General features: G+C 46.5%; 1 protein-coding gene across 1 annotated transcript in view; it reads right to left on the reverse strand.

Moving 5' to 3' along the window:
• The window catches only part of LOC144723017 (F-actin-monooxygenase MICAL1-like), a 52236-nt gene that overhangs the window by 12816 nt on the left and 24947 nt on the right, over nt 1–14473 (reverse strand). Inside the window, exons 12-22 of the mRNA XM_078601517.1 lie at nt 14329–14416; nt 13546–13720; nt 12580–12782; nt 11531–11625; nt 9782–9841; nt 8268–8393; nt 6343–6556; nt 4774–4865; nt 3547–3799; nt 2715–2862; nt 2313–2410 (exon numbers count right to left, since the gene is read on the reverse strand). Coding sequence (XP_078457643.1) covers nt 2313–2410; nt 2715–2862; nt 3547–3799; nt 4774–4865; nt 6343–6556; nt 8268–8393; nt 9782–9841; nt 11531–11625; nt 12580–12782; nt 13546–13720; nt 14329–14416 — 1552 coding nt within the window. The remainder of the gene's footprint in view (nt 1–2312; nt 2411–2714; nt 2863–3546; nt 3800–4773; nt 4866–6342; nt 6557–8267; nt 8394–9781; nt 9842–11530; nt 11626–12579; nt 12783–13545; nt 13721–14328; nt 14417–14473) is intronic.

Here is a 14473-nt window from a genome sequence, read left to right on the forward strand (position 1 = left end):
GCCAGCACCAGGCCCGGCCGCCTTTGTCTCCCCAGTGGCGATGTTTAAACACTGCACCAGGTGCTCATTTAAGGCTCAGTCGGCCTAGGCGAGGCCCACGACCGGTTCAGATTTTCGACGCTATTATTGGTCTTAAGCAGGAATCGAACTCGGGTCGCCGGGGTTGTAGCGCAGTGCGCTAACCACTGCACCACCACTCCCCACAATAACACACTTTTTTTCCTGAAAACAACCGATCACATGCGTTAAAAAGATGCGTACACATACACACAGTATCTGTCTTAATCAACATAATTTACTTGATGAGGAACAAGTCTATTCATCATTCGGAATTATTATTAATATTATGCACGCTTACCCAGCAGGGTCCTGCCATGCTTTGCACAGTAGGGGGCGATGTTGCTACATGTTGCCTACCTGTAAGCCCAAATGAGTGATGATGTCACGTTTCAGCATTCCGATGTTTGGCCAACCGGTTAGATTGTCTGTGTTTTATTTAGCTTTAGGGGGGTAAACCCATGCAGAACAGCAGGAAAGCATTTTAACATTTGCTTATGTATCCAGGAAAGCCACACTGGGTCGTAGGACTCTTTTTGCAGCAGGGTCCTGCGCGGGGGCGTTTTATTTTTAAGATGTTTTGAGCCACATAATGACGGAATGTTTATAACCCAAGTTTTACAGCCACACGCGCGAGGCTGCAAAACTAGATAGAGATTAGTCAACTTGCTGTACTGCCTTCTGGTAAGTCAGAGTGGGGAATCCCGATGCCCATGGGAAGGGAGTTTCACGACATCTGTGCCTCGCTGCATCCACAGTGCTGGAGTACAGACCACGTGCATCACCACCGCCTGGCATACAGACTCCACGCGGAAAGACGCCCGAACTGGGAGTCGAACCCGGCACTTGGTGACGATTAATACATTAATTCCCATCCAATTATCACGCAGTGTGTGAAGCACTCTGTTTATGAACCAATGCATCAGTGATATATTGTAAAGTCCAATTTTGATTTGAAGCTTTCGTGACTGCAGGAATCCATACTCTTTGGGTCTTTTGGTAAAGATCACTATTATTTTGATTTATTATTTTTCTACCTACGTGACTTTACCGAAAGACCCAAAGAGTATATTGTAAAGTGTTGAGTGAATGTTTTTTTAAACAGCCTTTTGTTTTGTTATGAACAACATTAGAATACAATCCGGGGAGGTTGCTACGCACGCCTGCAATCCGGCACTGTGGAGGCAGTGAGGGTGCGGCACCGTAAAAATCTGGACTACACCTGTTCCATCTGCATGGGATAGAGTGTTTCTCCCTCGCATGCATAGATTTTCTCCGGGTGCTCCGGTTTCCTCTCACATGTAAACAGTCATTCATTGGCTAATTACAACACCTTAACATATAGAGCACAGCAGAGCTTTGGAAATTTTCGACGCTGGGTCATTGCTGCCTTCCTGCCTATCTGGTTCATCATGCCCAGGGCCGGATCAAGGTACTTGTAGGGCCTTGTTTCACGCGGTATTTCGTCCAGCCGCTGGACCGATGTCGTTACTGCCGATACGTCCATTACTTAGTCCGTGCTCTGTGCCGCAGAGAAGCAGATTTTATTTGAAACACTGTGCCTATCCTTGCTGCATAAAAATACTTATTCAAGAAGATATCTTGGATAAATTTTTGATCATACAAACAAAAAAAACACTTTTTTTCGTAGGCCCTTTTAGTTTCCGTAGGCCCTAGGCACAGTGCCTATTGTGGCCTATTGCAGCACTGGTCACACTTTTTCTGGCATAAGATATTCCAACGGTTTTAAGGTAATTTTGGGGTGCTGATTCCAAATCTGTTTTGTCTATCACATCAGGTTTTTGAGATATCAAATATTGCATTTTCAATAAAAACTGCAGAAGAAAAATATTAAAAAAATGTGGATATCTACATAAAATGATATTATAAACACACTATCCTAAAAATACAGCACCATATTTTAACACTAAAGCAGTCACTGACTCGCAACAACTTGCAATCATAAGTGACAGAGTTAATTTCGGGTAAAATCAATAAAAATGGGGTATGCCGATAGCATGAAATGAGACGTGATAGAGCAAATCTGAGATCAGATTTGGAATCAGCACCCTGAAATTAGTCTAAAACAGCTGCAAAAGTCCAGGCCAGAAAAAAATGTGTTTTGTTTGTTGACCAGTGTTGGATAACACAGCCCTGCTCAAGCCTCCAAGTCGTTATCTCTCTTCGAGAGTGATGACTGTGCTTTATAAGTTGAAATTATTGCTATTATTACGTTCCTGACATGTTTTTTTTACCTTTGTCAGCATTCACTTGTTCATCTTGCTCGTTATCAGAACAAACAGATGTATCATGCATCTTTTGGTGGTCTCTGAGATCTGTCAGCGACCTCGATCTGGAATGCAAAAGAAGGGAAAAGCTTGAGTGAGTTTACGTTTCCAGAGACACCAAGATCTAGACCACAAACCTTCATCTTTTGCAGAATGCTCTAAAATAGCTGTGGTTTTTTTGCGGTTGTACCACATTTTGTTCTGCATGATGTCTGACATGTCACTCCACGTGCCGACAGCATCTCCAAGAACCAAATAAGCTTCTTTTCCTCAAGCAGCTCTAGGCAGATGGAGCGAAACGTCAGGCGCCATGCAGAAGAATGCGCGGTACGATAAAACAACAGGCTGAACTTAACATCATTCACTCGCCTGAACATTCTTTTAAATCTTTTCCAAATGCTCTTCGACTTCTTTGGTTGTTCCACATCATCGGCAGCATCTTCTGAACCGGGGACTGTGTCGTTGTCCTTGCCTTGTGGCTCCTCTGTGACGCGTGTGTCAGGTCGGTGTGGGACATCTAAAAAGATGAATGCGAATAATGAAAAACAAAAACATACTTTCTGCAAATAAAGAAGCAGAAGTGTTTATTTCTAGATTTGAAGCTTTCGTGACTGCAAGGATTCATACTCTTAGGTTTTGTCGGTAAAGTCGCGTAGATAAAATAATAGAAATAATAATAGAAATAAAATAATAAATCACGACGTTTCGGAGGCAACACAAGTGTCTCCGTCATCAGGAGGGACCGTCACAGCTGAATTTACTGTATTAAGCGAGGAAAAAATCCAAGAGGCAAGCCCTTAAATACAAGTTAAGGGGGGGAGGGGAGGGAGGGGGGGAGGGGCTTGTCTGAATGTGGTAGCCAGGGTATGGCCTGATGGTCCTCGGGAGTGTTTACAAATAATAATAATAATTAAATATCGATTTAAAGCTTTCGTGACTGCAGGGATTCATCTTATTGGTTCTTTCGGTAAAGTCACGTAGAATGGAAATAATAAAATAATAAAAATCAAACATAATAAAATAATTCTCACGACGTTTCGGCCACAACGCAAGCAGCCGTCCCCAGGTGGAGAACAGGTCTGTCGAGAAGACAGAGTCTCACGTCGTGAGAATTATTTTATTATGTTTTATTTTTATTATTTTATTATGTCCATTCTACGTGACTTTACCGAAATAACCAATAAGATGAATAATTAAATACCTGGTTTTGCATTTTCCTCAGCTTTTGTCGTCTTCTCAACGGATCCTTGTCCCACTGAATTTTCATCTTCTGGTTGAGATTGTTCCGGTGTCAGGCGGTCACCTCCCACCGGAAGGTTTTCCTCGTTCTTCACCGTTCCCTGAAGTGTTTTTTGCTCGCTGGGTTTTTCCAATTCTGCTTGTGATTTTTCTTTCGACTCTTCTGCACTTTTCTCAGATTCCTTCTTTTTCTTCTTATTGTCCAGAGATATTTTCTTTTATTCGGCATTGCACAAAAAAACAAACCCCAAAAAAAACATTTTCTGGTTAGGGAGCATGTCAACAAATGACACCGCGATTCAGAATGGATTTTCAGTGTCGCAACGTAAAATTTAATTACGAATCATAACGCGAATCGCCATAGGCTACGTGTTAAATTAAACAGTTCTAAAAGCTGAGTGTACTGTAATTCTAATATGTCATTGTCAATCTCTGCATTAATTAAGTTATTCATGAGTCAATAATAACTTCATGAAGGCAATACATTAATATTATACAGCCTCCTCCTTTATTAAATGATTACATCATTGCCGGGTCATCCTGATGATTTCTAGCATTTTCATAACCTTGAAATTAAAGTATATGAGTAAAATCGAAGTATATTCAGGCAACATACTTCCTAGAACCAATACGATCCTAGAAAGTACGTGACTGATTTAGCTGCATGAAATCTGTTTGATTTTTCTGGGATTTGCTAAAAGTCAACAACAATGGGGCAAATTGCCAATGTGATGCATTTCAGCTTTTCCCCTCTCAATTGTGAATGTGGGCCCACTAAAGGCTGCATTGACCTAAACTGTAAATTCCACTCAAGATAACATCAGGGCAGATGCGTCACATTCTTACAAAAAAAAATGTTAAAAACCGTACCACAGTGCACAAACACTCTTACAAAAACACAGAACAGGTTCGGTCAACTCAAGTTTGGTCAATTCTGTTGAGTTTTCTCACTCGAAGGTTGCTGGACATTGCAGCCCAAGCCAGTATCTGCAGTGCACAAACATTCTTACAATAAATGTTAAATACCGCACTACGGTGCACAAACACTCTTACAAAAAATAACAGGTTTGGTCAACTCAAGTTTGGTCAACTCTGTCGAGTTTTCTCACTCGAAGGTTGCTGGACATTGCAGCCCAAGCCAGTATCTGCAGTGCACAAACATTCTTACAAAAAATGTTAAATACCGTACCACAGTCTGCCGCATCTTCTCAAACATTCTTTTTCTCGTGCTGAAGGTCGGACTCTTCCGAAAGCAGAAATGTGGTTTGCAGTAGAACTTTTCTGTGGTAAAACAAAAAGTAAAAACTTGTCCAGAAAGAAACACAAACATCAAGTAAATGAAGTAAGGCTCAGTTGTGGCAATGTGAAGGTTTAAACAAAAAATAAAAAGCATGCACAGGCATGGCTTCCGTAACACTTTGCAAACGTACGTTTGTCCCCCAGTATTTAATTAGACGTGACAAAAATGCCGCGACAAAAAGTGGCGTCATCGGTGATGGAGCGCGAGCATGGTGTGTGATGTCGTCGCATTGGTAGCAGACGCTTCTTCATCATTACTGGGTTTATATTTTACTTATCATCAAGTTTTGGATAAGTTTTTGATGAATTTTCCATTGTTTTCTTGAAGGCAAGTCCCTAATTCCAACGCAACTTTGCACTCACGTTTAATTTACATTTCATCTTGTTCATGAACGCGATTGTGATCGCACGTTACAGAGAGACGGAGGACAAGCAGGGCTAATGCACGTCCCACCCAGCTGTGCAATTAAAGCGCGAAGAAAACGCCGAGTGAAATACACGCGCTCATAACGACGGTGCTTTGGTGAATATACCAGCAAGAGGAATTCTGTGCAGGATACATTTATAGAACACGTGCCAGTTAGACATCGTACGGATGACAATGAGGATGCTGCTCTGATATACGGCATAGTTCAGAAACATGGTCATTCACAATTATGAGGGTTTATTTTTAATACAAAAGCTGAGAAGCATGCAAAAGTAGCATGGATAGATGCTTGCTTGAAATTACATTGAGAGAGAGAAAAATATAAACAAGTGGCTTAGAGAGCATACGTAGGTCAAAGACATAATTCAAGATATCAATCCAATTTATATTTATAGAGTGACTTCACTCAAGGAGCTTGACATGGCTTACCAAACGGTGACAGAATGGAATGGTGATGTAGTTGGCAGGAGCATACGAGGATTGAACAATGCGTGACAGCCATAGAGGGATACCTAGGGGTCATGAAATGGTGGGAGAGGGTGGACGAGGAGGAGTGGAGGAGGGGCGAGGGAAGAGGAAGAGAATGGGCAATAGGGAAGATGTGATCTAAATGGGCAATATGGAAGATGTGATCTGCTTAATGTACAGGGGAAGTTGATTCCACTGGAGGGGTGGCACAGAGGGAGAAGCACCATAACACGTGATTTGGTACAGGGAGAAGGAGGGACAGAGAGAGAGAAGATTGGGAACGAACAGGACGAGAGGGGACACGGAAGGAGATGAGAGAGGCAAGATGAGGTGGGGGCAAGGCCATCAAGAGATTTAAAGACTGGCGTCATGAAATTACGTGCGCTTGGGCAGAGCACGTCAGGGCCAGCGGTGGCGATGATCGCCGGTGGCCGAGACTAACGAGGGAGTGGAAGCCAAGGGAGGGAACACGCCCGGGAGCGCGGTGAGGGCGGGGTATCAACCGCGAAGATGCCACGATGAGACTGGGGACCTCTAGAGCGGGACCGCGTCCAAGGAGGTCACCTTCCTCGTCGTCGAAGGCAAAGTCTCCGAGGTGCAGGGCGGCCTCGCAGTGGCTGCACCGGAAGCACTCGCGGTGGAAGAACTTCCCCTCGGCGCTCAGTCGCTGCAGCACGTACACGTGCTCCTCGCAGAAGAAGCACACGCTGCTCTGCGGCTCCCTCCTCAACGTCTTCTGCGACGATGACGACCGCTCGATGGAGGACTGCTGCGGCGGCTGTGGTAGCGCCCGAGCAAAAAGGGCTCGAGTTAAAAAACAAAAACACCGAGCGCTGTTTTATGTTCCATCATCCACCCGCCGCCCCCGCCACACAGAGGGGTCAACTTATTCTCTCAACACAAAGCCAAAGGGGGTGACGCTTGCCGCGGTGTTAACGGTCAGCGCACTGGACTTGCACTCACTCCGGAGGTCGCCGGTTCGAGTCGATCCCCCGGAGGAGCGATTCAAATGATGGTCAAAGTTTCTTAAATCCCCGGTCGGTACCCACCCCTCCCCACCACCATTCCCGCAGCCTCTGTCCACCGGGCAGTGTAAATGGGTTCAAGCACAGTTGCTCGATCGGTAGGTTGCATGCAGTGGGGGTAAAGTGTGGCTACTCCCGATTCAAGAGCCGAATGGCTCACAGGGCTATACCTAATAAACGAACTTGAACTCCCACTTCTGCCATTAGAGATGCCTGGCCAGTGAGGAAGAGTAGGCCAAAATCTCCTCTCAAAGGGCTTCCCCGGGCTCCCTCTCTAGATTGGAGGTATGTTGACCAGCAGTGGCGTGAGCGAGCAATTTTCTGGGCTCCACCTTTACCTTTTTACGAAGCCAACGCAACATCCGTCAAAATAAAATTGAGGGGGTACACACGGTGCTTTTAGCGGACACGTCATCAAGGAACAAGCGATGCTGTCCAAGGATGCGCTTCGGGAACATCGACGGGTTAGAGACAATCGGATGAACCGTAAAGAAAAGGAAGTGGGGGCTTGGGCAGAACGAGTCGCGGGAAAGGAGCGATGGCCGGTGGCTGAGACTAACGTATGCAGAACTTATTTTCGCACCGTAAGTAGCCAACCGCATTAAATCGGACGACAGAGTGGCAAAAAAAAAATCGTGCGCCGCTGGTGCGGTGTGTTGATTACACCGCACCTCCGATTAGCATGGTTGGTAACGTACGATGGGAAAGAGGTTCAACATACATACTGCTCAGAGACGGTCTTAAATCACGCGTTGACAATTGGTTTCACTTGCTGCAGCTGCAGCTGAGAGCAACACCATCATCACCATGTCCATTCGAATCACAATACCAGCTACAAGCACACGTTACAAGTAACACAATCTGCCCTATACACACACCAAGGATAAAAGCACACGTAGCCAGAACTTTGTTCTTTGCCTCCACATATAAATGAAAATGTCTCAGCCTAGCAGCCTATTGGCTTTCCAGAACAATATCAGCAAGCACCACGTGTTTAAGCAAGCAAACTCTTTAACCAGTTTCCCGTCTTCGGTATCTCATCAGCAGTCAGGGTTGTTAGGCAATTGCTGCTGGACTACCAGATGTAGGGGCGCTACGGTGGCGAGATGTTAACTACCTCGCCTGGTATACAGGAGGTTGTGGACTCGATCCCGATGCCTGTATATTTAGAGTTTGCGTGTTCTCCCCATGCTCGCATGGATTTTTTTTGTCCGGGTCATCTGGTTTTTCCCTCCACATTTAGAATCATGCGTTTAGAGTATTTGGCTGCTAGAAATTTCTAAATGATAAGCCACTTCGTCAAGCTATCATTTGTGATAGCCAGGTGACTTCTGAAATAAAGCCATATATAGCTCAGTGGGCCTTACCTGATATAACAAAAATTGTTTATTTGCAAGAGAACTCCCAATAAACAATGGTTGCCTGGCTGTCTCAGGCAGCGAGGTGTGGCGTGTGACACTCTACCTCGCCAGAGTCGTTGTCCTGTGTGGCTCCAGCCTGACTGGAGGCAGACGGCAGCTTCTTACGGATCGCTGGGACAGGTTTCACGCTGTCCTTCGTTTGGCTCGATGTGTCCGCGCCGATGGCATCCTTTACGCAACAGCGCAAGTGCATGCGTGCGTACGCGCGCGCGCGAGCGAACGGTTAGACTCCTGTGGTAGCGTCGCGCGAATAACGTTCACGTTTTGTCAAAAGGGTGCACTGCGCGACGCGTTTGTTTGTTTGTTAATCCACTGCTGGGACGACGAGGGGGCATCGCTCACGCCCCGAGAGTCGTGCGGCGGGTTACGTGACCGTACTTCACCGTGCTAGTCAGGTGGGGTTGGTGAAGGCCGGGAGCGTGGATGTCGGAACATTGCACAGAACAATAATGATGCGAGGACCTCAAACAACGACTTAGCCCCCACGTTTTGTAAAAACTTGAAAGTTTTGTTGAAAAAAAAGATGTGTTAAAGGCATTTAATGGTGTACTCCGATAGAATTCCCTCCCCATCGGAGGGGGGGGGGCTCTTTAATCCCAAGGGAATCTCTCGTGCTCCGACCAGTGGAGGACCAATTAATTTCGTGGCTGCGCCGTTACGAATGATCTAACAATTAAAACGCCACCTGTACCTTCATGGGTGCAACTATGGTTGGGGGTATGTGGCAGCGTTGTGCGACGCATAGGGGCCCAGTCGGCCACAAGGGGGCCCCGAATCAACAAAATAAAACAAAATTGAAGAAAAAGTTTTTTTAAAATATAAAAACATGTGTTCATCAAAAATAACCTGCGGTCTACTATGGACCAAGCCCGATTAACCCATCTGGCTATCGTATCAATAGAGCAGCATAAATTTGCGCTATCCACCCCCTTTGAGACAATCTTAGACCGTTGGGGCCAGCATGAATGCAAGATGCACGATAACTTAATTCTGAGTATTGTTACCTTTAAATATTTTTTTTAATTAATGCCTGTCACTGTGAGACGTGTCTTCCTCTAAGCCCTATACACGGTGCCACTAACATTATATACAGGGCGCTTAAAAAATACATTTTGCAACAACACCACAATAAATGTGCCTCTAGGCTCTGGAGACCACCTGGACAAGATTCCAGGCGAACACGTGAATACTCTGTGACTTTTTGAAGTTCTTCACACACATTTGTTATCATGTTACAGTGTATGTTCCGTTCTTTTTCCATTAAAAACGATAGTCACATATAAGAGTTAACATTTTTTTGAAGCATTCTGTATATATTCATAGCCTACATATTATTGTACATGGGTTAAAAACATCCGTAGCTATTTCGGTAAAAGTGAGTCGGGAGAAAGGAAGGGGGCCCCACAGTGTTATCGTGCATACCTTTGTTATTTTCTTTGAACCTATCTACGTGACTTTACCGAAAGACCCAAAGAATATTAATTCCCGCAGTCACGAAAGCTTTAAGTCAAGATTCATACCTCCCCCGTTGAAATTGGGAGTGGCGCCCCTGCATACCTTATTTGGAGTTTCCTCGCCACGTTTTGGCTTCCTCACGGCATTCCTCCGTGACCCCTCCTGGGAAAGACAACATCAATAGGAATTCAGTATCTCCACGATATCCCTCTAGCCTGCTGCTTTGTCCAATTGCATCCGATCGCGAACAGTAAAAAAAAAACAGAGGGGAAAAAAGTCATGCATTGGTTCGTGGCAAATCTGCTGTCCTGGTGGTCTCATTAAAAGTGCATGATTATAATTGAAAACTCAATGCAGTATTATCCATAATGGAGTTTTTTTTGGGTAGGATCACGTAAATATAAATGTGTTGTTAAACCTGCCACCACCCAATCGAAACTGGAGGTTTTCTCCACAATTCTGGCTGTCGCCTGATGATGCTAGGTTGTAATTCGTGGCGAAACATCGGACTCGGATTGTAAATGTTGCGAGTTTACTGTCCAACACACCGGTGTGCTGTACTAGTAACGAACTAGCATGTTTTGTTTACATGACAAACCTTGATAATTGGCTATATCGGTTGATGGCGGATTTAACGACACATTTATATTTACATGATCGAACCCAAAAACCTCTATTATGGATCACTGTAGTATAACGTCGATTAAACCACCACATAACCGACCGCCACACATCCGACCGCCACAAATCCGACTACCACACATCCGACCAATTAACCGCCCCTCAACACAGTTCTGGGAAAATGGCGTCCTGCCACGTCAGCAGCAGCTACGCAGAGGCAGCGGGCAGCCCGAGGCAGGCCCAACACTACGAACATCTCCGTCCCGTCGTGGGTTAACGTGGCTGCAACACCACAGAGATTCTTCACGCAAAGCACATGAACGACTTCTTGAAGAGTCAAGAAGCCATTGAAATGTAACTTAATGTCGCTTTTTCATATATACCTTTTTATCTTTTACAGAAGGCTGATTGAATTATATTGTAAACCACAAAGTATTCTTAATAATTGTATTGCAAACCACACAGTATTCTTCGTTAGCTTTTTGCCACATTCAAAACGGTTTGCGCTTTCGGTTTTGTCCAGCAATCCTATTTGTGCAAGGCGTTACCGCCATATACAATGGATGTTCACGCATCTGACCTTTTCACATGGCACGCCTAACACGCAACTCAAAATCCACACCGCAGACTCACAATGCTTCGTCACAGTGGGCAGGTGCACCCATGTAAACAGATTTCCATGGCTGAAGGGATATTTGTGTTTGGTTGGGCACTGTGGTCGATGCGCTCCGCTGTTAAACTTTTTCACGCAATCAGTGATGAATATGCTCGTCGACGGAGTGAGCTTTTTCTTTTTACAGTCAACGGTGACTGCGAGTGGATGAACATCATCAAGGCTGACGATGAATGCAACTACCGAGCGAAGATGAAAGCGCGAGCAAAAGTTAGAGACAAAATTAACGAATCAAGACGGCAGATCGAGATAACTTGGTCAAGTTTGCAGAGACTGCATGGCGCTGAGAGAATGACCAAACATTTTCATCGGATGTACATCATACATTTTTTACCGAGTTTACTAATTATCTGGGATGGGGCAGGAGCAATGCGTGCCCCTCACACCGACATTTAATAACTGAGAGTGAACTGCATCGTTGACCGCTTCACTCGTGGAAACCAAACTAACCAAACTAATGAAATCCGCAGACTGAGACTACGACAACCATTGGGAATGATGACTACTTTACCCACCAGCGTTGTTGTGCCGTGTTGGTCACGAGGACCTAGCCTTACCAACGACTTCCGCCTCTTGTAGAAGGTCTGCCTGAGCTTGCTGGCGAGGACGAGCGGTGAGTTGGACTTGATGGTGGTGCGCTTCCTGCTGATGGCTGGCAACCCGCCGGCACAACAACGTGCAGAGACGCACAACACAAATCGTTAACACTTGCAGCCGTTGTGGTCGGCACTTCCTGGACTATTCACACACCGATTATACACTATGTAACACGATTTTTGTTCTTGGGTAGTAAGTGTTATTTTCCAAATGCTTATGCCTCAAAAGTATAGAAAATACCAGGACTTTATGTGAAGGAATAACACAAATGCACACGTTTTTTGATTGAAAATAGGGACATTTCAAAATATCACTGTCCTGGTCACAAAAGCAAAGTTTGCGAGGAATAATAGCCATTTTCCGTACTTTTGAGGCATAAGCATTTAGAAAATAACACTTACTACCCAGGAAAAAAAAAAATCGCTAAGATGCGGATATCGATGCAACCGGTTGCCAGCGACCGGTCTCTTGCAGTAGAAACAGCCTCTCCTCGCGATCGATCTGCTCGGCGGTTCGTCGCGACGAGCACAGTCGCGACCGCGACCTCTCCGTTTAATGTCCTCGCTGCGCGACTGCACCTCGCTCAGATGTGGACCCGGCTGCCGCAGGACATGATCCGACTCTTTCCCCGTTCCGATGACGTGCGTGTACGTCATCGGTTTTTCTTCCGATTCTGTTCCGGTGACGTACGTAGGTGTACATCATCAAACACAAAACCGGAAGACAAACTGACAGAAAACAACTTTATCGGTGCCGAGGCTGCCACAAGGCCACGCAGGAGCGCGTGCGGCACAGTTTGGCGCCAGCTATCGTAGAGCGCGGTTGTGTCGCTACAGTTCTCTGCGGTGAGTACGATGTTTTTAAAAACAACGGCGTTACTGCGCCCCTCTAAGTAAAACGAACGAGACACCGCGCACCCCGTGATGTATAGCTGTCCCGGAACGGCAAAGAGTTACGTTTTTTCTCGGGTGGTGTGTAGGGGCCCATGGCGGGCGTGAGCTCAAGAGACCTGCCGTCGGCGGAGGAGTGTTGCCCAGCAGGTTGTAGAAGCGGGTGATGTACGCCACCATGGCCAGCAGGTCGGGCCCGCCTTCCTGGCACCCCATCTCCTCGGCCGTGGTGATGGGCGCGATGCCCAGCTCCCGCTCCGCCACTTCGAACGCCTGCCGGTTGTTCTCCACGGCGTTCTCCGCGTCCAGTTTGATGAACTCGCTGCGGGAGAGAAACGCCGGGGGGCGTGGGGACGGGGGTGTTATTTTTTATTGCCGCTGATTTTTAGCCAACGTGCGTACGTACGTGTTGAACTATCTGTCGCACCGTGCGTAGCCGACCGCGCTAATCGGAGGTGCGGGATATTATGCTCGTGTTTTTTATCTGGAGAAACCCCAAGGAGAGGACGTGCAAAACTCTACACGGAAAGGCAACCCCGAGTCGGGAATCAAAGACCCAGGCAGTTCTTGTTGTGAGGCACAAGTGTTACCACTGCACCACCCACGTGGGGCCTACGAGAAGGCTGCATCATCTGGTTGCCATGGTGGCGAGATGTTAACTACCTCGCCTGGTATGCAGGATGTCGTGGGTTCCATCCCGACCCTGACGCCTGCTGTATATATGGAGTTTACGTGTCTCTCTCGCGTAAATATGAACGTGTCATATCCCTCCACCACCCAACACAGCCAGTAAAGTTTATCACATAAGCGTGCCAATTAGTTACTACTTCAACCCATCGGTGTGTTGGAGAGTGAATCCACAACATTTACAATTTGAGTAGTACAACGTTTTGCTGGTAATTACATCCAGCATCATCGGGCAATTTGCCAGAATAGTGAAGCCATCCACCTGTGTTACTGATTGGCCGTGTCAGGTGGTGGAGGGTTTCGACACATTTATACTTACGCGATCTAACCCAAGAAACCTTTATTATGGGCGGTAAATCGTCAGGATATTCCGTAACATAACGGCAGGCGGCACTCACATGAGGTCGGGATGGAACCTGTGGATGAGGGCGCAGAGCGCGAGGCCGTCCTGCCAGGACGTGGTGAGGTCCGTGATGTTCACGCCCGGGTAGCCCCGAGTGCACTCCTGGCACCACCTGATCAGCTTGTCGCGCCGCAAAGCCGGCACGGGTTTTGGCCTCGCGGGGTCGCACACTGGGACGGTGGGAGGAGTCGGCGGGGGTGGGGGGCAGCCGTGAAAGGAATGAATGTGACATGCAATTTTTTGAGTGGAAGCAGCGGGTGTGAAAAGCTACCGGCTTGAGATCAAGAGCAAGCTGGGCTGCTCGAAACTTTTGGACAAGAGTGGTGGAATATAAGGTGCGTTGTTCGAGGTGTCTGGGCATCAATCGGTAAGTTGGAGGTTTAACCGTGTAGTTACGAGTGGATTAATAGAACCCAGAGAATTTATGTTTGCAATTGTGTGGCAGCTAATCTTAGCTCGGGTGGTTTGTTAAATATAATAATGCACAAGCACAAATGAATAGCCGAAGGTCACATCGGCCATAATGTGCCCGATCTCGTCATTTTTCAGAAGCTAAGCAGATTTGTGCCCAGAATGAATTGTTGACCACCATGCATAACTGGTGTTACAGGCTGCCGCAGGACTGCATTGTGGGAAATATACTTCAATCCCCCCACGTTTACGACCCCAACCTTCACCAACCCGCACCTAACCAGCAAGATGAAGTGTGGTCATACAACTCCCAGGAACCATACGGCCTAAGGAGGCCTTAACCTAGGAGTGGAAGACTTTTACTCACCGCTTTCGGCCGGTATTGGTTCTTCAGTTTTCTTCAGTGTCTTGTCGGTGCCTTGCGTTTTTTTCTGACCGATGTACAGAGGAGCGACCTACAGACAACGGGGAACTCTCTGATGTCGTTTTTGAACCAGCCGAGAACGAGAGAG

The sequence above is a fragment of the Lampetra planeri genome, chromosome 16 (assembly GCF_965212315.1).
Source record: "Lampetra planeri chromosome 16, kcLamPlan1.2.h2, whole genome shotgun sequence".
In the NCBI taxonomy this organism is placed as follows: domain Eukaryota; kingdom Metazoa; phylum Chordata; class Hyperoartia; order Petromyzontiformes; family Petromyzontidae; genus Lampetra; species Lampetra planeri.